This window comes from Juglans regia, chromosome 13 (genome assembly GCF_001411555.2).
Source record: "Juglans regia cultivar Chandler chromosome 13, Walnut 2.0, whole genome shotgun sequence".
Classification (NCBI taxonomy): Eukaryota; Viridiplantae; Streptophyta; class Magnoliopsida; order Fagales; family Juglandaceae; genus Juglans; species Juglans regia.
Window position 1 is genome coordinate 36,709,824 of NC_049913.1, and position 26,694 is coordinate 36,736,517.

The 26,694-nt window shown below is 38.1% G+C and overlaps 1 protein-coding gene across 2 annotated transcripts; it reads right to left on the reverse strand.

Annotated features, from left to right (window-relative positions):
* Positions 1–26,406, reverse strand: LOC109018999. 2 transcript variants are annotated; one of them, XM_035684270.1, is made up of 18 exons: positions 26,033–26,406; positions 23,485–23,543; positions 23,277–23,408; positions 17,986–18,126; positions 17,205–17,261; positions 16,620–16,714; positions 15,966–16,098; positions 14,689–14,865; positions 13,416–13,606; positions 13,205–13,271; positions 11,601–11,734; positions 11,170–11,236; positions 3,832–3,894; positions 3,480–3,739; positions 3,275–3,404; positions 1,924–2,016; positions 1,600–1,785; positions 1–540 (listed from the first exon to the last, which is right to left on the reverse strand). In XM_035684270.1, the coding sequence occupies exons 1-18, from the start codon at positions 26,370–26,372 to the stop codon at positions 247–249; spliced, it is 2,619 nt and encodes an 872-aa protein (XP_035540163.1). In that variant the 5' UTR covers positions 26,373–26,406; the 3' UTR covers positions 1–246. The 2 variants fall into 2 exon arrangements, with proteins under 2 accessions (XP_035540163.1, XP_035540164.1); XM_035684271.1 differs by having other exon boundaries at positions 23,277–23,412; positions 26,033–26,098.
* Between the last annotated feature and the right edge of the window lie 288 nt (positions 26,407–26,694).

Sequence of the window (26,694 nt, forward strand, 5' to 3'; positions counted from 1 at the left end):
TTGGACAAGAATTTTTAATTCCTTTCTTTAGAATATGGAATATGTACAGTAAAAAGAACCTATAGAAGGTATATTTACAGAAAAAATAATAATAGTAATCATAAATCCTAGCCCCCCATGATTCTCTTGTTGAACTATATGTATAAAAACCATTGAATGTTCTGATGCATACAAAAAAATGTGGACAATATTTTTTGCCCCATCTATTATGTACACTGATCATGAAGTCTACTACATGAGTGTTATTTATAATCTAACTTCAACCACATCACCATCTTTGAGCTCTGTACTGGGTAAGGCAAGATGGCCATTGATTAAAACAAGCTTTCCCTCGAGTCCTACTCTTCTAGCAGCATCTGCAGCAGTGCTACCAGTCCTCAACCTCATTATCTGACCGTGGGGCCAACATACAATCACCACTTCCCCAAGGACAACGGAGCCAGGACAACGGTAAGATTTTTCATCATGCTTAGCTTGTCCCAGACTTGCTTCAGAGCGAAGTTTCTCTTCCCACTGAAGCATTGTCCTCAATAGTCTCACCTATAATCCAAAACTTATTTAGTTTAGAGAACAGTCATTTAAACGAAGAGTTGCTAACTAACTACCTCTGTGTGTGTGTGCGGATGTGTGTACGTGAGCAAGTCCATGTGTGGGCAATATGGAAGCTGCATTACTACAGACAATAATATTCAAACCTATACTACAATCAATAGGGAAGTGAAGCCTGTAAACAATAGGTCAGTCCGAACACTAATTTGTCAATAATGCAGTCAACCAATGATTATGCCTGCCCCCTGAAGATTTCTTTGGGTGCCAAGATAGCTACCTCTGTCTTGCCGTTCATTGCAACCTTGTGCAATATCAATCACTGACGACGTATGAACAGTAGCAAAAAATAGCAATGATTGCTTTCAAGATACAATAGAGACTTGGATACTGTGGCTCTATTCTGAATATACTCTAGGAAAAAAAAATCAGAGAATTTTTCAAGACCACTTGTCTCCAAATTGATCAAGAATTACACTAGTAATTTTCCAAAAAACTATTTTCTAAGTTGTCAAAAACAGATGAAAAGAAGATCTTCATGATCTGTTGGAAGTCTTCTTCCAGGATATAGGGCTATGGATGCCAACTTATCAAGGGCTCAGTTCATTCATAACATAAACTAACAGAGGGATAAAAAAAACAAAAACGTTTCTTACGTAACCCACTAGCACAAGATAATGTGTAAAAACATATATATGCCAAAACTTTTTAAGCCATCGTATTTGACCCAGTAATTCTATTCCCATATGTTCGTAAGATCATCCCAAAATACACATTTCTCACCACATTTATATCACACACAAAAAGTAACAAAAGAAAAGATGAAACACATATTTCTCCCCGCATTTATATTACACCAAAATTAACAAAAGAAAAAAAAATTCATCTGATGCTTAATTTTGGCCAGGTCTACTAATAAAATTGCAGCATTAGCTGAATTATGCTTGACTAGCAAGCTTGAAAGAAACAAAATTAGATAACTCTAGAAAATATTCACCCAATAGTAATAAACACATTTTGCTTTTAGGATGGTAATGTGATTTTCATACAAACCTTGTTATTAATGCTAGCCTCCATGGAATTTGAATTTAGTGATTCAAAGCTTGATCTTGATGTTAAAGAATCAATCTGTCTGCCATCAAAAACAGCAGATACAGCAGTCCAATATTCATATTCTTCTTGCTCTGTCAAGTCAATGACCTGGATGAAGGTTGGCAGTAGGCGTCCAAATTGGTCTTGCTGCATGGCCAAAATCGTTCAATAAATATCAACATGTTTTCGCATTCTTCTACCCTTATACCTTTAAATGACAGGCATGAATAACTCATAAGTTTTTGTCATGCTTTTGAGATTTTCTAGTATTTTACTGATTCATACCTTGTGGTACATACCATCTCGACTGAGGGCATATTTCTCTAGGCAAGTGCACCAATCCCCATGTCCTGGTTCACACCACCACTCATCGGACACCTATAGTGCAGAGTCAGTGGCAGGATAATAAAAAAGTTTATAAATTACAACATTATAATGCTACCTATTCAAAACACCACCAAATATTATCAACTTTGAGCATCAATGAAATCACTAAAAAAACAAAGTCTGAGAATTCTGTTTAGTGATTAGCACTTTAGGAGATGTTCTCAGCTTACCAGAATGGTGCTTTCATGTTAAAAGAATAAAGTCAAGTGCCTAAATGGTAAGGTTGTGATTATTCTTGGTTATTGATACAGGCAATCCTGAGTGAAAGACTATCATGGCATTTAAGGTGCCTGACTAACCAGAGATATATCAGGACCTCAGGTTTGAAAATGTCACTGACACATTACAATATACAATTCTTTCGAACTTTGTAGAAAATAAGGTAGAGTTCAAGTAAAATAAGTAAACCACGAAATCTCAGGGGGCTTAGAGTTTCTTTCGTTCCATTACTGAACACTGGATATGGAAAACTTGTTGATCACATGTAGCAGAGAAATCATAGAAAAAATAATGCTACAACTACATAAAACTTTTAGAGAGTGGTTCACTCCCCAGTAACAATCAGTTCACAAATTTTGGCACGATGTGTGGTGCAATGATCAATTCCTTAAGGAAGCCTTCCCGACTCCTCTCACCATTTCCCAGGCGAAGGATGCTTTGGTGATAGACAATTTACAGATTTTGGATGGCTTCAACCAATGGGAAATCCAATTTATCATAGCAACACAAAACCGGGAGATATATCTCTTTGTTTCTTTCTATGTCTGATTGTACTTGGTTAGGATAAGAACCTGGGGAAAGAAGATTGGGTGTCATGGATTCCCTCCAAGAAAGGGCACTCTGAAGGTAAAACTCATAAATCCATGGAAGACTATTGGGAGTATAGCTACACTGAGGCGGCATTCTTTGCTTGGGTGGCAACATTAGGGAAGGGGGTAACAAGTTTTAGTGATAAAATAGTGTTGTATGTGAAGAAGGAATGGGGAAATAGTGAACCATTTGCTACTACATTGTGACGTTGCTAATTAGTTATGGCAAGCTGTCTTTACCCTCTTTAAATTGAACTAACACACACCACAAAGTATAGCAGAACCCTTCTTGTGTTGGAAAGCTCAATTTGACAATCAACAGAGCGAGGTTTTCAGGAACTTGATCTCAGTCTTCTTTCTAAAAAAAATCTAGCTGTTCTGGTGCTAGTTTCAGATTAACAAGATTTATGTTATCAAGAATTTAAGCAAAGAAACTCAACCTTTTTGAATAACCTTGCATAAGCTTCCCATCGCTTTATCTGGAAAGAAGATCTTCTGTCAACTACTGCTTCAGAAGCTGCCAGTCCAAAGCTCACAGCAACAAGCAGTTCTCTTCCACCATTATCCATTCTAGAGGCTCAATTTTGATGCATAATCAGAAGACTGACGCAAAGTAAGCATAAAATACATAATGTAGCTATATACCTGATAATGACAGCAGCAAGCAAGTGACTTCCTTCCACTCTAAGGACCGGGTGTCCAACTTTAAGGGAACTGTACTTCTGAAACAAGTCATCTACATTGGAACTTTGGTCCTCCATATCTTTGGAGAAATAGGGGGATGCTTCTATTTCAGAAGCATCTATTTCAGAAGCATCCATACTGCTAGTAGAAGAAAACTTGTTTCCAGTTTCCTTATAGAGCCAATGTGCAGCAAGTCCATGTTCAGCATATTCGTGCATTCTCTAAAAATGTGGAAGTTAATATCTCTCTAAACTAAATCAAATGCCTTGAAGAGTAACTTTGACTTCCAACATAAGTGAAAAAAGATTGGTACCTGCGTTCTTATCTGAACTTCCAGAGGTGAGCTGTCAGGTCCCTGTACTGCAGTGTGCAGAGACTGCAAACAAAATGCAAAGTTTTGGTTTGGAGAGTATGTTACAATAATGGCTTGAGGGTCAATATGTTAGACTAAAGTAAACTACTTAAACATTCACAATCATCACTCATCATAAACGCAAAACTTGCCACGGCAGCTTAGGGTCATTTGGAGCAAATAGGATAAGAATAAATTGACCTTCTGAAAGCGGAAAGAACGATCTTTTATGCTGTTTCAGGTTACAATTCTCTTATAACATCTCTAACAGCACCATGATTGGACTTTATTTGTTTAGAAGTAGTTGTGGGATTCTACATATTCTATTCCTGATTATATGCTTCTTTTTATTTTTTATTTAGGTAACACTAATTCAGCTTTGGTTCATGACAAGGTAACTTCTGCCCCCTTGGATCAGATGGGGAGAAGGGGGAGGATGATCCAAGACAATGCCAGATGCAACATGTATCAGAAACAGAACTATAAAATGCTGAATGTTGAATGTCACACATTCTAGGCAGGGTGAGGCCCGACAGGCTTGGGTTAAAATTTTCCAACTGTCTTGCTAGAAGGTGGTAAGAATGAAGTTGTTAGGTTTAAAAGAGGGCAATAGAAGCTTCGGCTGGATTAGTGGAGGGTAAAACCTTATTTCATTTAAAAATCAGATTAACACGTATGATAAGAGAGTGCTGAGAATTTCAGAGATGAAGAAAAGAATGGCTGATAATATGACCAAGGGAAAGAGAGAGAATGGAGAGAAAAGACTAGAAAGGTAAAGAGAGAAGGATTCCCAATTTTTTCTTTATGACAAGGGATCCCGGAGACGGTGCAAATGCAACATGTCTTTTACCTGATAAACCAGTGCAAATGCAACAGATCAAGTAAATTATCATATTTTCTCCAATGGGACGTGGCCTCTCAAAATTTATTGCACCCAATGGTTTGAACCTTGGAACTAGAGGGAGCATACCACTAAGACCAAGGTTCTTACCACTTGAGCCAATCCATAGGGGGTAGTGAGAAATTCCAAATTAAAAGTCAAACAACCCAAATTTCATTTTGGTTAGAGTGATCATGGGGTTCCCGAATCAACTAGATATAGAATCAAAAGTTTTTGTTTTGATGAAGGATGGAGATTCCTTGCTCATAACAGAGAGTAGCTGGAAGGTAGTGAAGGAGATGAGACTTGGGAAGGTATCAGTGCATTGGTTTATCAGAACTCTGGAGGTGTCTGAGGGGTGGGATGAAGGACTTCTACACTACGTCAAGGGAGGGTGCTAGAAGCTTCATAGCGCAGAGGTGCTCAAACTCCCGCAGTCGTTTCATGGCGCTCGTGGAATATGGTGGGGGTTGAAGACGTAACTTTATCTTCATACCGAAAGAAATGGAGGGGATGGGATGGAAGACGATGGCAATTACACTGAGGGAGGCCATATCGAAGGAGAAAGTCGTGAACTACAATGGAGGTGGGGTATCACAGAGATTGCAAGTGGTGGGGAATCGAATGCAGAATTGGTCGTACATGGAGGCACTGGTGCAAACGACGTCGCCAGTGCAATCTAGAGAGCAGTACATGGGTGGAGCTATCGGCAGTGGGACAAATCAGCGTAGAGCCACCGTGAGACATAACGACTGCCAAAAGACCAAAATGGCTCCTCGGCTCACTAGTACAATACATGCAAAGTGGAAGGGTTGCGGTGGCAAGTCTTTGTCGGTCTGGCAAGAGGTGGTGTGCACAATACTTTGAATGGCATGAAATCACAACTGGCGGCACTGCATGAGCAAGTCAACATATTGATACGGTGCGTTGAGGAAGAAGATGAGGTGGGCCTAGGCTACATAATCCATAAGAGGTTTGAGCCTGATAAGATTGGGCATGGGCTTCAACCCGTGGGACTTATTGAGGAATCTGGGGGCCTTAATCGTGTATAGGCAACAGATAATAAGTGGAATGGATATGGGCTGAGACTCTGGGCCTCAGCCCGTGGGACAAATTAAGGGCAAAACAAAGATAAGTGGAATGGATATGGGCCGAGTCTCTGGGCCTCAGCCCTTGGGACAAATTAAGGGCAAAACTAAGATAAGAGCCCAGCCCATGTGGAGAATCAAAGAGAGGGGCGAGGCTGGACCTTCCACCAGCGGGAGACATCCAAACTTGCCGAAAAAGATCCCGGTAGGCCTTGCTCCAGGCCAAGAAACCTACGACAGTACTCCAACCTGTGGATATGACGAAGGTAGCGTCGACACCAGCAGAACTAGAAACATTTCTCATTGAAGCCGCATTGGTGAGTATCGGGTCTCAGGCCCAACAAGGACAGACAAAGCCAATGGACAGCGGGGGAGAGCCCTCTCTCGAGCTTCGAGCTTCAGGTGGCAGCTTCTTTGGCGAAGGGTTTTCAACATCTAGATGTAACCCGTGTGTTATTTTCAGAGCTTGGGAGTACCGAGGGAGAGGATCTGGGGCCATCACGGATGTTATTCCCCACACTTGACTCCTCTGAGTGGGATGGCAGGCCTATCTATGCTGAGGAAGAGATGAGGGTGCCGACACAGTCACAATGGACACCCAGGGACGAGATCAACATGGTGGGGGAGCCTATACCCCTAAACTATATGTTGCCATGTCAATTTAGCATCTCTAATTGGGTGTTACATACGGTAAAGGAAATCCAGCATTATGTGGGAATTGAATGTGAGGGTTTTGAGGAACAATTCATAGCCTTGCTTACAGCCATTGAAGTTGGACATGTTCAATTAAAGAAATCAGGTTCTAAAAAACAGAGGGAGCTCAAGAGGTTAACATGGTCTCTCAACTATGAGGGCGGCTTAAGCTCAAGCAAAGAAAAACCCAAAGGGAGAGGGCTAGCACCATCTTTATGAAGCCTAAAATCATTTATTTGAATATTTGAGGGCTTAACGAGGCAAATAAGCGCCTTCGGATAAAAAAATTGCTTCATGAGTGGAAGGCGGACATTGTGTGCTGACAAGAAACTAAGTTGAAATTTATTACAAGGAGAATCGTTCGAAGTTTATGGAGCTGTACATATGTAGATTGGACTTATCTCGCTTCCGATGGGGCTTCAGATGGTGTTTTGGCGATGTGGGATAGAAAGGTGGTGGAGAAAACGGAGGAATTCATTGGGAAGTATACAGTGGCATGTTCCTTTAAGAATGGAAGACAATTTTTTATGGGCTTTCGCTGGTATTTACGGGCTGAATTTGGACAGCAGGAGAATACTTTTATGGGAAGAAATTGGAGTACATTGCTGGAGGGATTTACCATGGTGCATAGGTGGTGACTTTAATGTTATAAGGTTCCCAAGTGAACTTCAAGAGAAAGTAGGCTATGGCCAGCAATGATAGAATTCTCGGAGTGTATCTTCAACTTGGGTTTTGTGGATATCCCTCACATGGGAGGAGGTTATACGTGGTCTAGATTGGACAGATTTTGAGTCTTATCGGAGTGGGAAATTCAATATCCAAACCTTTGTCAAAAGAGGTTGCGGGCCTTTGCCCGGATCATTTTCCTCTATTACTGGATTGTGGTGGTATTCAAGGAGGGCATCGGTATTTCAAATTCAAAAATATGTGGCTGAAGACTAAGGTTTTGTGGAAAGGGTTAGGCAATGGTGGTCATCATATCAGATCCATGGCACCCCTAGCTTCATCCTTGCAGGCAAACTGAATGTTTTAAAAAAAGATTTAAAGCTATAGAATGCTCAATCCTTTGGTGATATAGGTGACTGTAAAATTTTCGGTCCAGACCGGCCAAACCAACCGGACCGGACCGAACCGAAAATATGTTTGGTCAATTTCGGTCCTTCATTTGCGAGAAATTAGATTTTCAGTCTGGTCCCGAGGTCTGTGATTTTTGGATTAGATCGGACCAAAACCAACCGAACTATATATATTGTATAAGTTAATTAAGTAATTTTCATCTAATCTATTATTATTGTCCATATAACATGTTAAATAATATATGCTATCAATTAATAATATATCATAAATCATATGATAATTTATGTCATTATATATAGATTTATCATACATCCATACATACTCTACTATTTACACTTAATTAAAGTAATTAGGTAATTTTTTTTAAGATACCTAAGTTCCAAGCAAGCAATAATAATCTATGGACGATGAAGTTATTTAATAGTTATTAACTATATATGATATATAAAATGTTAGAATTTTAATTTTTAATTTTAATATAGGTCATTATTAATGATTATGAATACTAAAGTCTAAGTTATAACCATCAACATCTTAAATATACTTAAAATTAAATATTTTTTTTAATTACATAATCCACATTAAGAATTAACTTAATTTTAATATTAGTAATTTAAACAATTTTTTTTATTAATTTATCTGCCAAAAAATAAAGATGAAACAATTTTTGCTTGATATTGGGTCGGACTGAACGAACCGACAAACCGAATGGTTCCGGTCCGATCCAGTCCATATGGGAGTTCGGTCCGGCCCAGGGTGGGAAAATCCTAAACCGAAGGGATTCGGTCTGGTCCCAAAAACCCCTTATGGACCGACCGGACCAGACCGAATTCAGCCCTATAGGTGACCGAAAGAAGTCCATGTTGTAGAGGAGCAACAGGAGGTAGAGAGGATACAGGAGGGTTGGGTTCTTTCCTTGGAGGAATTATCTCGAAAGTCTGAGTTAACATTAGAACCAGAGAGGGTTATTTTACTTGAGGAGATCTCTTGGCGTCAAAAATCAAGAGCATTGCAGTTGAAAGAAGGAGAACAAAGCACAAAGTTCTTTCACAGAGTAGCCAACTCGCATAGGAGAACTAATACCATTGAGATGTTGAATATAGATGGTGTGGATTGTATGGAGGCTCCTATGATTCAAGAGCACGTTGCTGGATTTTTTGAACACCTTGCTTACCGAACTAGTGGGGTGGCGGCCAAAACTTGATGGACTAGCCTTTGTGTCCATTGACTTGCAGCATGTTTCTTGGTTGGAGATACCCTTTGAGGAGACGGACCCTTTGAGGAGACGGAGGTTCACGGTGTGGTAAGGAGAATGGTCAAAGACAAAGTACCTGGTCCAGATGGATTTTCTATGGGATTCTTTCAATCATGTTGGGATGTGGCGAAGGAGGATTTAATGAAGGTGTTCCAAGCATTCTTCTTGGTTGGGAAATTTGAGAAAACCTTAATGCCACTTTTATCGCACTCATTCCCAATAAGTTTGGGGGATCGGAGGTGAAGGTTTCTGACCCATTAATCCTATGAATGTGATGTATAAGATCATATCCAAAGTGCTTGCAAATCTCCTAGGGGAGGTTTTGGGGAAGATCATTACAAAACCCCAAAACGCATTTGTAAAGGGTAGGCAAATTCTAGACTCAATTCTCATCGCCAATGAATGTCTAGATAGTAGGCTAAAATCTAGAAATATAGGGATCCTATGCAAGTTGGATATGGAGAAGGCTTATGATCATGTCAATTGATTTCCTACTTTACTTGCTTGGAAGGAGTGGATTGGGGAGAGATGGTGCTCGTGGATCAAATGGTGCATTCAACGGTGAAGTTTTCAGTCTTGGTGAATGGCAATCCAGTTGGTCTTTAACAACTCTCGAGGTCCAAGACAAGGGGATCCTTTGTCCTCACTCCTGTTTGTCATTGTTATGGCTGCGCTTAGCATAATGATATTAGCCTTGGTTAACAATAGATTTATCACTAGATTCTCGTTTGGTGACTCCAATAGGGGTTCTCTTAACATTTCTCACTTCTTATTTGCAGATGATACTGATATTTTGTGAGGCAGGATAAAACCAGATTCGGGCATTGAGGGCACTACTACTATGTTTTGAGGCAGCATCAAGGTTGAAAGTGAATTTTGACAAATCAAAATTGGTGCCAGTGGGTAATGTTCGCAATATCCAACAGTTGGCTAATACTCTTGGATGTAGGGTTTCCTCTCTTCCCATAAATTAGCATGGTCTTCCCTTGGGGGCAGCCTCAAGGGCTAAATCGATTTTGAATACAGTGATTGAGAAGATTGAACGCATATTAGCAGGTTGGAAGAAATTGTATTTGTCGAAAGGTGGTAAGATCACCTTAATCAAAAGCACTCTATCTAAGTTACCAACGTATTTCTTATATGTATTCCCAATTTCCTTTGGAGTGGTTTGGGAGATGAATTCAAATTTCATCTAATCAAGTGGGATAAGGTACGCTCCCCAATCTCTTTTGGTGCGTTGGGAATTAAAAATCTAAGGATTTTCAATAGAGCCTTACTTGGAAAATGGTTGTAGCGATATAATACAGAACCGGAAGCTTTATGGAAGTCGGTGATTGACTTCGAATATGGAAGTATGGGGGGGAGGTTGGAGCACTAGGAGGGTACATGGGGTATATGGAGTGGGAATATGGAAGCACATTAGACGAGGGTGGGGGTTTTTGCTCGGCACACTAGATTGGTGTTGGGAGATGGTTCGAGAATAAAATTCGAGAGTGACCTGTGGTGTGGAGATGAAGCCCCAAAGGACTAATTCCCTTCAATTTTCAGGATTGCATATGAGAAAGAAGCTTCAATGGCTAATTGTATGGAGATATCTCTCTCATCACGATGAAATGGCACATCTTTTTTTTTTTCCAGTATTTTTTCTAACATTCATCATATGTCTTGGGAAAAGAAAAGAAGATAGGCTTCTCAAGTTGTTAAGCCAGACCAAAAAATTAAATGAAACAAGGATAATTGGGAGTGGTCGACAAAAAGCGAAAACTTGTCCTCACCACACATGTCACCCCGACAAACCAGACGGTAGTGGAGCTGAGGAGGCTGTTGCAAAGGATATGCTAGGCCTTCAAGGTATCGGGGGTACTTTTTTCGATGTTACCAGGCTAAGAGTCACATTGCTCTTTATAATATTGTATTCGTCCAGTTGGGTGTTTCCTATTGTATATTTCCTGTGTACTTAGGTTGTGCCGCTCTGCACTTTGAGAAATTTACTTATAAAAAAACCATAGTACTCGCAATGGCACAATGGCAATGACATGGTGATGGTGGTGGTCGGTGTTGTAATATTGGTGATGGTGATGGCAGCTACGGCGGCTGTTAGAGGGGAGGGGTAGTGATGATAGTGGCAGCAGTAGTGGCAGAAAGTGATGATAGTGGTGGTTTGCAGCAGTGAGTGCTGATGATGGCAGTGACAACAATAACAACAATGGTGATGTAGCATGAAGAATGACAGGAGTAAGGACATAAGGACAATCACAGTGAAAATATTTCATACTTTTACATTGAATTATGTGGAAAGAAATTACCTGATAACCACTAGGCTTTGGATTAACTATGTAATCATCAAACTCACCATCAATCGGGGTCCATAGCCTGCAACAGGAAGAAAGAAATAGAAACATGATACAATATCCGGTCACAATCAATGCAGACAGACATTTAAAATATTCCTAAGTAGAGACCAGAGATGCACTACTGCAGGGAAGAACTAGAAGGCAGTTTATTTGGAGGGGGAGGGCATGTAAAAATGTTACTAACAGTAGTCCTTGACTGAAAGAAAAAGCACTTGAAAATTCCGGAAAAATTTTTCTATAAGAAATTAACTTATTGTGAAATATTTTATCAAAAAAAAATATGAAACTATATTAGATGAAGATAGTTTCTTATCACCCATGTTAGAATGAATACAATTGCAAATAAACTGAAACTTGAAGAGCACACATTTCAATTAATTTACTTGTGTACAATGTCAAGAAGATTGTAACAACACTGAACAGCAGGTCCATGTAGAGTTCCATTCTTGTCTCCAACAACTACCCTTAATGCACGGGCATCATATACCTTGCTGATGCTGACATCTTTCCGTTTCATCTGAAGCAGGTAACTATACCAGGATTAATTTCATGTTCCATTAAAAAAGTTATTCGTATAAATAGACTTTCTCAACAACTCTCTGACCAACGAAAATCAAATAACTTTTGCAATTGGTCCTTTAACTTCAGTTGCTCAAACATTGTGATTACAACACTTTTTCTGTAGTTGTAATGAGTTATGAAGGGAAAGAAATTTTCAAAGGTCTAAGTAGAATGTGTGCCAAAGATAAAAGAGGACAAGCCCTAACATCCAAGACATGAACCTACAAAAGTACCTCCATAAAACAAAATTAAAAAGGATGAATCAAACACAACATCGTTCTCCTCCAAATCAATAAAGCTTAACAATCTTCAGAAAGATAAAAATGTTTGCCCCCATCCTACTTACTGGAAAAAAAAAAAAAAAGAGATCACATTCTTTGATTATAAGATTATTTGAAGATTAACCACCAACATAGACTAAACTGCATAATACACTTCATGAAAGAGTGTTAGAAGGAGGCGGTGGTTAAATCTGAACTGTTTGCCTTACTCAACCCAATTAGTTACATCTACTCATCCCGTAACAAGGTGGAGAGGGAAGTTGGGGCATACGACATACATGTAAAATTTAGCAATTATTTACAAAGGAAAAAAGGGGAAAAGTACATTTCATTTCTTGCATTCCAAATGAATTACTGTACAGTCTCCAAGCAAACTTCTCTCCTAATACATTTGGGTCGTTTCATGGTACTTTTCTATAACATATTTGGTATTTTAACTGCATTACTGTTTGATACAGCAGCTGAAAACCACAACATTTTTTGTCTGTACTTTAAGCACCCAAAGTGTTTGAGATTTTTCAAAAGCTGGCTGAAAAATATGGTGGTCAATTTTCATCAGATTGCTGCTACTTCAGAGATTTATTTCTTAGGTAGGCATTTCATGGCAAGGTTCATTTTATTTCTTTCTATCTAAAAACAGAGAGCTTTGAGAATAGACTAATTTTTTTTTTTTTTTAAAAAAAAAAAAAGTGGCGATTAAGATCTTCCACCTCTAAGAAAGTTCCTCTCCGTGATTAAACTCAAAAGCATAGACCTAACAACTTCTAGAAACCTGGGAACCAATGTGCCATGAATCATGATGGCCTTGGCATGCTGATGGGGATCAAATGGACTCGAGCAAGGAGCAACGTCAAAATAATTTTACAGCAAACTTTCTAAGCTATAAACAGGTATCTTTATAGCATACCATAGGAGTTTAAGAGGGAACAAAAGGCAATCGTACAGTTTTTCATACTTTTATCATTAAATACATCTTTGCATGATCTTGGATTATGAGGTCAACTGATGGAGACGGTTTTGAGTTATACAGAAGCAACAGTGTTTTAAGTGCCAATATGAGGGACATACATAACTCTTTGCATAATCTTATAATGTATGAAAAAGGCATGCCTAACTGTGATTTTTTGAAAGTAAACTATGCATACCTTGCTGTGTATACTATACAAACTTTTTAGTCGGCTATATAACGTTACTTCCATCCCTGGAACATACCTGCAAGGGAATAATTAAAAATAAGATTAAACACCCTTTTGGGGGTGTACAAACTAATAATACTGGTTCACATACACTATTCAGCAAGCAAGCAGATGATATGGAGCAAGCAAGCAGATGATAATATGAGCAAGTAAAACATACGAAGTTGATATAATTAACTCCCGCTCAAGTGCTTCCTCACAAATCACCAGAGATGCTAAAGCAATTCCGGCATCGCGCAAAACCTTGGGTTTTGTGTGTGTCTCCAGAGTACTTCCAAGACTATTAAGAAATTTTGTCCGTTTTCTCCGATCTAGCCAGATATCAAAAGGAGCTACGGCTTCCAAAAGATCCTGAAAGTAGAGAACATTCAATCGAAATGTCTAAAAATAAAGGTCCTTTTATGCATTACAAACATTCCAACTTCACATCATTTACAGGATTACAAACCTCTCCAACATGCTTTGCCCTGGTGACCATTCTAACAGTAAGCAGGAAGTCAATTAATCCAAATAAAGACCTTCTGAAAGTCAATATAGACAGACAATCCAAACCACCAGTTTAAACCTATTTTAATGCCACACCTATCATCATCCCTAAGTGTGTACATTATCTCAACTACAGTCTTTTTGGACCTAGAATCTCTTTTATTTGATATTTTGATGAATTGTAATAATGACGGAAAGAAAGATGACCCTTCAGTTTGCACTAAGGATGAATCTGAGATTCAGGATATTTAAGAAAGAAGAAGAAAAAGACACATTGCCTAAGGCAATCACCCAATCAAACAATGTTCTTATAAACAAAGACTTGAGCATATTCTGAGTAAGTTCAATCCCATTCAAAGTCTTACTACTAGTGCTTACAGATGGTGCAGTATAATCCATGAGAAAATATTTTAGTGAAAAAAAAAATATTAAAGATAATAAATTGCCCAGGTTTCAACTATATAACAAAACTCACACTGAAAATAACTTTCATGTTGATACTTGGAAACTTCCATTATTTAAATGAATCTGTTTTTAGCACTGAGCTCTATGCAAAGCAACTGTAATGAATGTGGCCACTGAAAGACTGACTCTATCTCAAACATACAGTTGAAGCACCTTCTAAATTTTTCGCTGACCACATGCTTTCATAGAAAAAAAAAGTACATTTTTTATGATGAGACCTTAGGTGCTTAAATAATCTAATATATAAAGTGCATTGACCACTAATAAGAGAGAGTTTTCTTTATTTCTTGGAAAATTCAGAGCCTTTTCATAAATCAAGCGCTTGTTCTTTTATCAATAGAAACAATAAGTGGATGATGTCCTATCTATCGACATTGTAAATATGCATCTAAGTCCTCATTGTCAATAGCATTCATCAATATAGGCATCCCCATTGGGACGCACTAAAAGTAAAAAGTGTAGTTTAAGTTCAAATCACTTACCTTCATGCTTGTGATGTCCTCATCAATTTCCATGGCCCCTTCATAGTCAGATGTTAAGCTTTTTTCATCCAATGGTAGCAAGCTGGCTCTAGAAGATATTCTTCTTAGATTTCCTGCTCTGCTGATAGGGCTCCACATGGATGCTAGATCTGCTCGCATCTTCCGAAATATTTGAGGCTGCACCAGTGTACAGGACAAATCAAGACAGAATTCTTTTTATTAGTAGAAGCATTAAAAAGCACAGAAACTACAATCCAAAGACATTGTGATCTCTTGGGTGATATTCTTCATATTGATAACGGCTGAGCCTGACCTCTTGTAAACTTGTTATTTGCGTATAAAATGACAAATAGATTTTTTATTCAATGTGTAGAGAGGTGCAACTCCAGTACATAGGAAGCATACAAAAGGATACGCCTGACTTGTGTAAGGGAGAAAAGGAACAAACAAAATTTGAAAGTTAGAAACCTAGAAAATTGGGAGCTGTTATGCAACAATCTGTTGCATATCAAGGGAGTTGAATATGATGGCTACTAACTCTATCACCATTACCTCACAATCTTCAAATGTTTGAGCATTATTTGCCCATCAATACACCACATTAAGCATACAAAAATCCTCCAAACTTCTATATTTCTACAACTCAAAAAAGGATTCTGCCAATAACTCCGCCAACCAGTGGGGCATAACCAACACAACACCAAAAGTACTGAATATTGACACCCATAAATCCCTAGCCACCTCAAACAAAGCAAAAGTCTCTGCTTACACATCCAACACCATTATGTTACTACAATGCGCCTCTTTCTCAAATTATTATTTATTCAGTGTTATAATCTTTCCTTAGGCCTCGTTTGTATTCACAGCCCATCTCAACTCATCTCATTACTATTCACTACTATTCAGCAACTTTAACTCACAAATCTCACTACTATTCACAACTCATCTCACTACTATTCACAATCCATCTCAACTTATCTCAACTCATCTTCGAATCCAAACGACACCTAAATCTGCTGTCCAACCAAAAAGAGCTACCTCGAAGGAGCCTTATTCCTCCAAATACTCTTTCAAGGAAATAAAGAGCCAACTTGAGGAATGAGCATATTGAAGAAATACTTGACTTCGAAGGTCCGCCTCTTGGATGAGATCCAATAGATTTGTGTCGTCAGGAATAGATTTGACAAGATATCAAGTAACAGAACACATGCATATCAAATAATAGTAACAACATGGAAACCATTATTATCCATGATAGATAAAGATTATGATTAGACCTGAAGAACAGCAAAGCACAGATCTTCCAATTCAGCTTTCAATGCCCACAGACCCAATCTGGACGCAAGTGAGCACCATATAACCAAGGTCTCCTCCGCAACAGCTTGAGCCTTTGGCAACGGCAGCACGTAACTGTAAAAATAAATCATCCAAGTTTGACTCGCATGATAGACTATAAGCCTACATTTTGTAATCACTTAGTTCGATATCAGCAAATATTCACCGCATATTCCAATTTAGTGTTAAAACTAACAGATTAGTGGGCAGAAGGCGTGGTGGAGGCACTAATTTTTAGGTGGGGTGGTGGGAGGCACTAATATGTATGTGGCATTAATATGCAATATCCATCCATCCACTTCACTAAGCTGCTAATTTTTAACACTGTTTTGGACACAGGAGAAGACATTCCAAATTAATCTTGAAATGGGTATTGATTGAAAAAGCTTGTCATTTAGAGGGAGTTTGCAAATGAGCACATATTTTACAATGGATTGCAATTAACCCTAGAACTAAAATTTAAATAATAAGAAGGAAAAAAGAGATTTTCACACTTCAAGAATCAATTCTAAGTAAACATTAATGCGTATATTCACCCTTTTAACAGACACAACCTGATAATATTATGAGAATTAGGAACAGTCAAGAGTCAGTACATGGTTCTCATGTTGTGAAGACGATCTGCAAGCTTGATGAGAACTACACGGGGATCATCAACCATGCCCAGGAGCATAACTCGTAAATTGTTGGCCTAAAAAATGAACAGTTAAAATATGAGATTCAGAAATTTCTGTAGCTATGATATGGTGCTTCTCGCTTATTAAAAATTCACAATGTTAAATTTTAATGCTACGGTTGCATCTAACTAAGACCACCCACGTTTTCTACCATTGGAGTTTCCTTTTGACCAAGTAACCTTTAACACAAAGTAATGACCTCTTAGGGCGTTATCAAATGTTCTGAAATGCAAATGAAAGCATTATCAATGGTAACTAAGATTAACCAATGTATACTAGTGGGTCTCACCACAAGCTTCTATAAGCAATTGCCCTTGGTTCATAATTACAATCAGTACTAAATCAGGATGGCATAGAACCTCCAATATATATTTACGCCAACAGAATTTGTTCTTATATATTACATTTAATGTCATTTGTGATTCAAGTGTATTGATAAAAATTCCAAATTAATTTCCTAAAAATTTCTAATTTCCGTCACAATCTAGCAACAAAGTTGTATACCTCTTCAGGATCAAGGGTACCCGAGTTCACATGTATCCTGCGGTGTCTCCGTAATAGCTGCAAAAACAAAATAAATGACATGCGAAGACACCACAATAGAGCAGACCAAAAAACATAACCATAAGTATTAATCTTGCAGAAGCCAAAAACAGAGATTGCAAGTAAATGATGAGCACAACATGATGAAACCATCAGAACTCAAACCATGATTGCAATGCCACCAAAAGAATAATAAAGACTATGGAACATGAAATCAAAGTAGCAGGACAACAAAATGAGAAAAGAAGATTAGGAAATGTATGTCAACAATTTCCTACTTCAAACAGAATCATTAATGTTTTTCTCCAATTCTGCCACCATCCAGGTGGCATTTATTTATCTCGTACTTGGGGAAAATCCACATATCATACAGGAAATGAAAATTTCTTTTCATGGTTAGAATGAAAATATAAATTGAAGTATAAGACCATTGGCAGAGAGAATTTGAAACAATCTTCAAATTTTCTCAATATCAAAATGTTTTACCAAAATGACTGTTATTCTGGCACTGTGTTACCACTAATCCAAAAGGGCAAGAAAATGGAAAATCACATGTTTATACACGTTTCTCATTAATTCAAAATTCATAAATGAATTCCATCCAAGCATCCCAATCTAACACACTGAAAGAACTGATGAACATTCCAAATCAAGTCAAATGTAAGACCTAATCTCCCGCTTGAATATTTTCACTTGAAGCCAAAAGATAATGGTTCTTATTATCATAACCAGTTTATAATACCTGATTTATATAACTTAACCTGGAAACGCCTGCTACCAACTTAGCTACATCATCACCAAAGTCTTCTTCTATCTTGTGCAAACTTTCGCATGTATCATCAATCACATCATGGAGAATCCCAGCCACAACTGTATCAACAGCCTGCACCAACTTGACAATCTTAATGAAGGAATCAATGGGATGGAAATGTGGCTTTATACAATGAAAGTGTCTTTCATAAACCAAAATAAGTGACCATATTGCTACTAACACATGCAACATTATAACAAAGAGAAGTATTGCCCATCGACTTGATGTTGAATCTTACAATAAACCAAACTGAAATTGGTAAACAGAAAACTTGTGAGAAATGTGTGGGGTTGCCCATATGCAGATTGGGCCTATCTAGCTTCGGATGGGGCATCGGGCGGTATTTTGGTGATGTGGGATAAAAGAGTCGTGGAGAAAATGGAGGAGTTTGTAGGGGAATTTACAGTGGCTTGCTCTTTCAAGATGGTAGAGGATAATTTCTTGTGGGTTTTTGTAGGTGTTTATGGACCAAATGCTGACAATATTAGAAGTCGTTTGTGGGATGAGTTGGCTGTTATCTATAGCGGGTGGGATCTTCCTTGTTGCATAGGAGGAGATTTTAATGTAGTAAGGTTCCCTAGTGAAAGATCTAGAAGTACTCGGATACATCCAGCCATGGCTGATTTTTCAGAGTGCATTTTTGACCTGAACGTGTTGAACTCCCTCTAGTTGGTGGTCTCTTCACTTGGTGTAATAGTCAATCTTGGTCTCGGCTAGATAGATTTTTAATATCGCCGGACTGGGAAAGCCATTACCCGGAGGTATGTCAGAAGAGACTGCCGCGCCTATGCTCGGATCATTTTCCCATATTATTAGAAGGAGGTGGCATTCAAGGAGGTCGTCGATATTTCAAGTTCGAAAATATGTGGCTTAAAAGCGATGGCTTCGTGGACAAGGTAAGGCATTGGTGATCTTCTTATCAGCTTTATGGTACCCCCTCTTATATTCTTACAGGCAAACTGAAAGCGTTAAAGGAAGATTTAAAGTTTTGGAATTTCCAATCTTTTGGAAATATAGGGGAGCAAAAGAAAACTCTTAAGGGAGGAATTACAGAATCTCGAAATGATTATTGAGGATAGGGCTCTTACCCCAGAGGAAGTTTCACATAAGACAGCGCCAGCATCAGAGTTGGAAAGGGTTTTAACTTTAGAATAGATCTCTTGGCAACAGAAGTCAAGAGCTCTTTGGTTGAAGGAAGGGAATCGAAGAACAAAATTCGAAGCCAAAATTCTTCCACAAAGTGGCTAACTCTCATCGGTGAACTAACTCTATTGAGATGCTGAAAATCAATGGTAGTGATTACACAGAAGCCTCTGTGATCCGGGAACATGTGGTAAATTTCTATGAATATCTATTTACAGAAAATGAGGGCTGGAGGCCCAATCTAGATGGACTTGGTTTTGAGTCCATTGAACCACAAACAGCCTCCTGGTTGGAAAGATCTTTTGAGGAAGAGGAGGTATTGGATGTGGTTCGAAAGATGGTGAAGGATAAAGCACCAGGCCCTGATGGCTTTACGTTGGGGTTTTTTCAAACATGTTGGGAGGTGGTGAAAGATGACATTATGAATGTGTTTCAGGAGCTTTTCTTGGCTGAGAAATTCAAGAAAAGCCTGAATGCTACTTTTATTGCTTTGATTCCGAAGAAATTCAGAGTTTTGGAATTGAAGGACTTTAGGCCCATTAGCCTCATTAATGGGATATACAAAATCATTTCAAAGGTGCTAGCTAACAGGTTAAGGGTGGCAATTGATAAAGTAATCTCAAAGCCACAAAATGCTTTTGTAAAGGGTCTTCAGATCCTGGACTCGGTCTTAATTGCAAATGAATGTCTGGATAGTAAATTAAAGTCTGGCACTCCAGGTATTATTTGTAAACTAGATATAGAAAAAGCATATGATCATGTAAGCTGGGAACTCCTCTTGTACTTATTGAAGAGATGTGGCTTTGGGGAGAGGTGGTGTATGTGGATCAGATGGTGTATTTCAACGACAAGATTTTCAATCTTGATCAATGGTAACCCAGAGGGTTTTTTCAATAGCTCTCGAGGCTTAAGACAGGGTGATCCCTTATACCCCCTGCTTTTCGTTATCGTCATGGAAGCTTTGAATAAGATGTTATCAGTTGTGGTTAGTAATGGTTTTATGGCTGGATTTTCAATGGGTAATCCACAGAGGGGCGTTATCTCGGTCTCCCACTTATTATTCACAAATGACACTCTAATTTTCTGTGATGTAAAAAAAGACCAACTTAGGGCACTGAAGGCGCTTCTTTTTTGTTTTAAAGCAGCGTCAGGTTTGAGAGTTAACTTCGGTAAATCAGAGTTAGTGCATGTTGGGAACGTCAGTATTTCTCGACAGTTGGCTAATACTCTTGGGTGTAAGGTCGTTTCTCTTCCTATGACATATTTGGGGTTACCATTGGGGGCCGCATCACGGGCTTTGTCTATTTGGAACACAGTTATTGAGAAAATAGAACGAAGATTGGCTAGGTGGAAGAGATTGTATTTTTCGAAAGGAGGCCGAGTGACTCTTATCAAGAGTACTCTCTCTAACTTACCAACTTACTTTCTTTCTTTATTTCCAATTCTAGCTAGTGTGGCGGCGCGAATTGAAAAACTTTATGGGGATTTCTTATGGAGTGGGATGGGAGATGAATTCAAGTTTCACCTAGTCAGTTGGGATGAGGTATGCAAACCAATTCCTTCAGGTGGGTTGGGGATAAAAAATTTGAGAACTTTTAATCGGGCATTGCTTGGGAAATGGCTTTAGAGATACAATTTGGAACCAGAAGCTCTATGGAAATTAGTGGTTGATTGCAAACATGGTAAGATGGAGAGGATTGGTATACTAGAGAGGGGAATGGGTCCTATAGGGTGGGGGTTCGGAAGCACATTCGACGTGGATGGGGGTGTTTTCTCGACATATTAAATTTATGGTGGGGGAGGGCACTCGTATAAAATTTTGAAAGAACATATGGTGTGGGGAGGAGGCTCTAGCAGAAGCCTTCCCATTTGTTTTTCATGTGGCATGTGATCAAGAGGCTTCAGTGGTGGATCTCATGGTTTGTTCAGGGGATCAAGTCCATTGGAATGTCACCTTTAGTGGAGCAACTCAAGACTAGGAACTAAACAGTTTTGAGGCGTTTTTCAGTCTAGTGTACTCTTCGAGGATGTCTGGATTGCGAGAGGATAAGCTGTGGTGGAATCCGGCAGGTAAGGGTGTTTTTTCGGTTCGCTCCTTCTATAAGTCCCTTACTTTGCTTCCAAACACTCATTTTCCTTGGAGGGGATTGTGGAGGAATAAGGCATCTCCAAAAGCACTATTTTTCACTTGGACAGCAGCTCTGGGTAAGATTTTGACCACTGATAATTTGCGAAAGCGCCGGGTTATTATTCCAGAATGGTGTTGTATGTGCAAGAAAGCTAGCATGACAGTGGATCATCTTTCGCTACATTGTGAGACAGCTAGAGCCCTATGGAGTGATGTGTTCATTCGAATAGGGTCAAATTGGATGATGTCTGCTACAGTGGTAGAGTTATTGGCTAGCTGGGTAATGCCAGGTGGTGCTCCACAAATCAAAGTTGTGTGGAAGATAGTTCCTATTTGCATTATATGGTGCATATGGCGGGAGCGTAACAAGCGGACATTCGAAGATAAGGAGCAGACAATAGAGGATCTTAGAATTTTATTTTTCCGCACCTTATTTCTTTGGGCTATTGCTGTAGATTTTAATGGCCTAAATATACATGATTTTCTTATTTCTTTTTTAGAAACTAGATAGGTTTTATCTCTTGTATACCACCTTGTGTACCTGGGCTTTGCCTATTCTTATTTATACTACCGTTTACATATCAAAAAAAAAACTTGACGTTGAATCATATTTCTTTATATACAGTTAGTCATTCATTTCATGATCATTTGCAAAAAATAAGCATAATTAGAAGTCAATGTGAACATATATTCCACAAAGGCTTCACGGTAAAACTAACCCCAAAAATGGGAAAAAAGTACAAGTATCAACACTAGCATAAAAAAAAAAAATCCATAACTGCCAATGAAAAGGGATAAGTAGCCAAAGCAAAATATGAAAAGGGGAAAAGTGGGAAAAAAGCACACCAAGTGCTGTGAATTTTAAATAAATAAGTGTGTATATATGTATATATATTCTTATCCCCAGTGTGGGTGAAATTAAGAACTAAATATTATATTAGATATGAAAAAAGAGGTCAATTGAGATGGGGCATGGTAAGGGCTATATACTGTTGATTTAAAGTAGGCAATAAATACCTTCATTTTTTTCTGATCAGAATCTTTAGAGCATTGGTAATAGCTTATGCATCTTCATATTCATCTTCATATTTGCATAATATCTCTCCAAATTGGTCTACATTGGATTATGCATCTTCAAAATTTTGCATAGCTATGAATAATATTTCTTCAAATTTGAAGAAACACTATTCACTCTCCAAACATTATTTTACTGTTTTTTCTCTCTCCTATCCATTAAAATCAACTTTGTGGAATTTGTATTAAGATGATTTTGATATATGAAATTTGTATTAAGTTGATGATACAAAATGTTTTTTAGTACATATTAATATTTATTGATAAAATTGATCATTTTGATATGTGAAATTGGTAATATTTAGATATATGGAATTGGTATTTTTGAGCACATGGTGCTAATTGTAAAATATATAAAAATAATAATTTTAAGAAAAAAATAAAAAATAATAATATTTTATTATTATTTGGTTCAAAGATGCATAATACAATGTGAGAGTTTTTCTTGATATGCAAAATCAATTTTCAAAAGATGTAATTTTGAAAATGCATAGAGAAACCAATGCTAGTTCTCTTATAGGCATATCTTCTTTGTGTAAGCAACACGTGAGACACGTGTTTTGATAAGCCACTTGGTGTTGAAAGGTCTACCACTCAATACTGGAACTAATCTTTTTCAACTTAAATCAGGGAGCATAAAATTAAAAAAGATAAAAACGACAATGAATGGCTATGATTATGGTCTACCCCTTTGCAACACAGTTTATTGTATTCAGGTCTTCCAGATTACCATCACTGTATTTCTAGACTATTCGACAATCATTCTTCCCGTCAATCTTGCCATTATGTTTAAGTTCATGCATCCCTTCAGCTAGCTAGGTATGAGGAAACTAGAAGCCTTAAAAACTGGAAACACAAAAGAAAGAGGCCTGCATACTCGTTTCCCACTTGATGGAACCAATATTGCTAAGATTCTTCCCGTATGAATACAATGAGTTAAATAAGGATCTCCTGTTTTCCGTAATTGGCCGCAGTGAGCTTTTTTTGCAAATGCTATAGCCTTTTGCACCTGCCTTCACAGAGTGAGTGTTTTAGTCACAGCAGATGCCTATAAGCAAGTTATGATTTGAGTAAAGATGGTAAACCTTTGCATCGCTAAATATAGGATATCCAGTTACATCTACCCCCTCCAGTATCAGAGAACCTGCACCACAACGATGATACTTATATTTAGTTTAACAAACTAGAGGAGAAAATGATTCACAAGTGGAAAATCCATAAGTTAAATATTTCAAAAGCACCACCTGTGAAATTCAACTAATTCCAGTTAAATGAAAAAAGGGGGAAAAAAAAAAGGATGACAAAATGCTTGATAGTATTGAAGCTACTCCAATGAATAAGTTCAAATTGTTCGGTAGTCCATGGGGAAATGGAGATCATAAAAAGTTTTAAAAGCTAAATGGTATTTGTAGTATGATGTTTGATCTGTTTAGTGTTAAGAGGGGGTCATTATCATTTGATTGGGGTTGCCTGCGCAAATCTAGGGAATAGTATGCAGATCATTTGTTGTTAAACTGTTCAGATCCAGATGGGTCGCCCTCGTGACCAGATTTGTACCCCACCTCATCATCCTCTTCGGATCCCCAGTTGCAATGAATCGGTTCAAGGAGTGGAGTACCCTAGAATTGAAGAAAGTAAAGGTGGCCGCTCCTAGTATTTCATACCCTCATCCTGCCCAAACCCAAATCTACCAGCTTCTCAACCCTGCTTGTGTTTTTTTTTTTTTTTTCCTGCACTAGATAGATACCAAGACTTGGTTAATTTCTTGGAGATTTTGGTATTTTCTAAACTACTTCTTATTGATTTTCTCTCTCTCATTAGGAAACAGTATTTTTCTCTCTTTAGGTTATCACACTTTGGTTAGTTTTCTTCTGATGATTGTAAAAGTTAAACCTCCCCCAAGGAAAGGATCAACCGACCAACTAACAAGGGTTAATGTGGTTTGGTACAAATTCTTGTTTTCAAAGAATAAAACAATAACAATATAAACCATTAAACTGTGACAAAGTGAAGCATTATAAGTTATGCTCTGACAAAAAATTTGATTACATAAAACTACGCTTTGAAATAACATTTTGTTTTCAATTAAGGCAACATACTACAGCAGCAAGTCGACCAGAGCAAACATAGTTACTATAGTCAATCAAATTGGCAAGAAATCCAATTTCGGTTGGTTTATTACTGTAGACCAATTCCGCTTCCTAAAACTATTTTGTATCATATCAAAGACCAGAACAGTAAAGCGGGGAAAGCATCAATCACCTCTTGCTACACTGTGAGTTGCCTGGGAATTTATTGGTGGTGATATTCAGTACTTTTGGAATTGAGGGGGTTATGGGAATTCCTGTAGAGGACATGGATAATCATATATTTGGAAGATGGTCCCCCTACACTTAATGCGTGTATTTGCCAAGAACGCAATGCTCAAGCTTTTGAAGGATGAGAAAGGACGGTGGCGGAGTTAAAAGTTACTATGTTAAGCACCCTATATGTTTGGATGGCTGCTCACCACAAATTTGTATCTCTTAATTTTCTAGACTTTAAGGCCTCGTTTGGTTATGCAGTTCAAATGAGATCAGATGAAATATTTTGTTGAAAGTTGAATAAAATATTGTTATAATATTATTTTTGTTTTGAAATTTGAAAAAGTTGAATTGTTTATTATATTTTGTGTGGGAGTTTGAGAAAATTGTAATGATTATATAAAACGAGATGAGATAGTTTGGTTTTGTTTTACCAAACCAGCCCTAAAGACTTGCTCTTTTTCATCTTCTTGTTAGTTGGGTGTTTCTTTTGTATACTCCTTATGCGATTGGGTTGTAAACCTTTGTGCTTTAGTAAAAAAAAAATACTAGATATTTTTTAATCAAATTCATTAATAGTAAAAAAAACCAAAAAAGAAAAAAGAAACAAAATAGTAAAATTAATTTTGTTTCAAACGCATCATTTACAAAAGGAGTAAATAATCACAACATTCCAAGTCAACTTGTATTCACCTAAACAATATTTTGGATAACGAAAACAACTTCCATCACCCTATTATTAAAACTGGAACGTGTTGTTTGACTTGTTTTGTCGTAAAAAGCTTTTCAGAAAACGTTTTCTCCATTTTCCGTTGTTTTGTCGTGGAAAAAAAATGCCGTTGAGAAAACTATTTTTGGGTCAATTGTAAATTTGCTACTGTGGAACAAAAAAAGAGAGGCGGGAGCCATTTTCTGCAAAACTATCCAACGGCATCAACATCTTTTATGACAATGTGGACAGGCGATAGCGTTGACAATTTGGGTATAATTGACAGTTGACGGTTGAAGGTGGGTATGGGTGATGGCGGTGGTGTGTAAAAGATTTTCATGCCAACCAAACGGGAAAAAATATTCTTGACATTATTTTCAGGATCTTCACAAGCAATAGAAGCAGAAACTTATTTGTTTCATCCGAAAATATTTGTGAACAATTCTCTCGAAACATTAAAAACAAAACAAAATTTAATTCCCAAAAGCAAATTAAGCACCGATTTCTCATCATAGAATTTCCCCAACTAAGGCAAGGAAAAATAAAAGATCAAAGCAACTCTGTTTCACAAAAGCACTTCCCATATAAAAATAAATAAAAAAAACAACAACAAAAACACACCTGCTTGCTCCTCCACCTTGGGCCACAAGAAATCGACCTTGGTGGAAAGACATGCCCCGGAAGCGATGGCGACAGCGGTGACGGCGACATGCGTAATGGCCGACGTCACGGCACCGTGAAGGGATGAGCCGGAACCGGCGGCGGCGATGGCGTTTCCGGCGGAGATGACGGAGCTGAGGGAGGAGGAGACGGTGAGTACGGGAGCAATCGGATAAACAATAGGGCGGTATTTCCGGGAGTTGCGGAAACGGTGGAGAGTGCGAAGGAATGGAGGTGTCTTGGCCTTGTGGGCTAAAAGAAACATTGTGACTGTGGAGCTCTGGTTTCGACATGAGGACATGGTGGTTGGGTGGTTGGTTAGTTGCGGTTTGGTCCAAACTATTTATATATAATAATAAACAAAAATAATAATAAGAGTGACGAGAGAGGGTGTATGTGTGGTTGGGAAATGACTATAGAGTGGGGGCAGGGGAATCTATAGTTACGATTTTTTCTCTCAAAAATCTGTGTTTTTGGGTTCAGGAACGTGGAGAAGGGACAGAATGACACTTGGAGTATATAAAAATAAATAAAAATAAAATAGTTTTTCTTATATGGAAAAAAATTTGTGATTGGATTTCAAGATAGAAAATATCAAGAAACTCTATCCTTATTTCAACAAT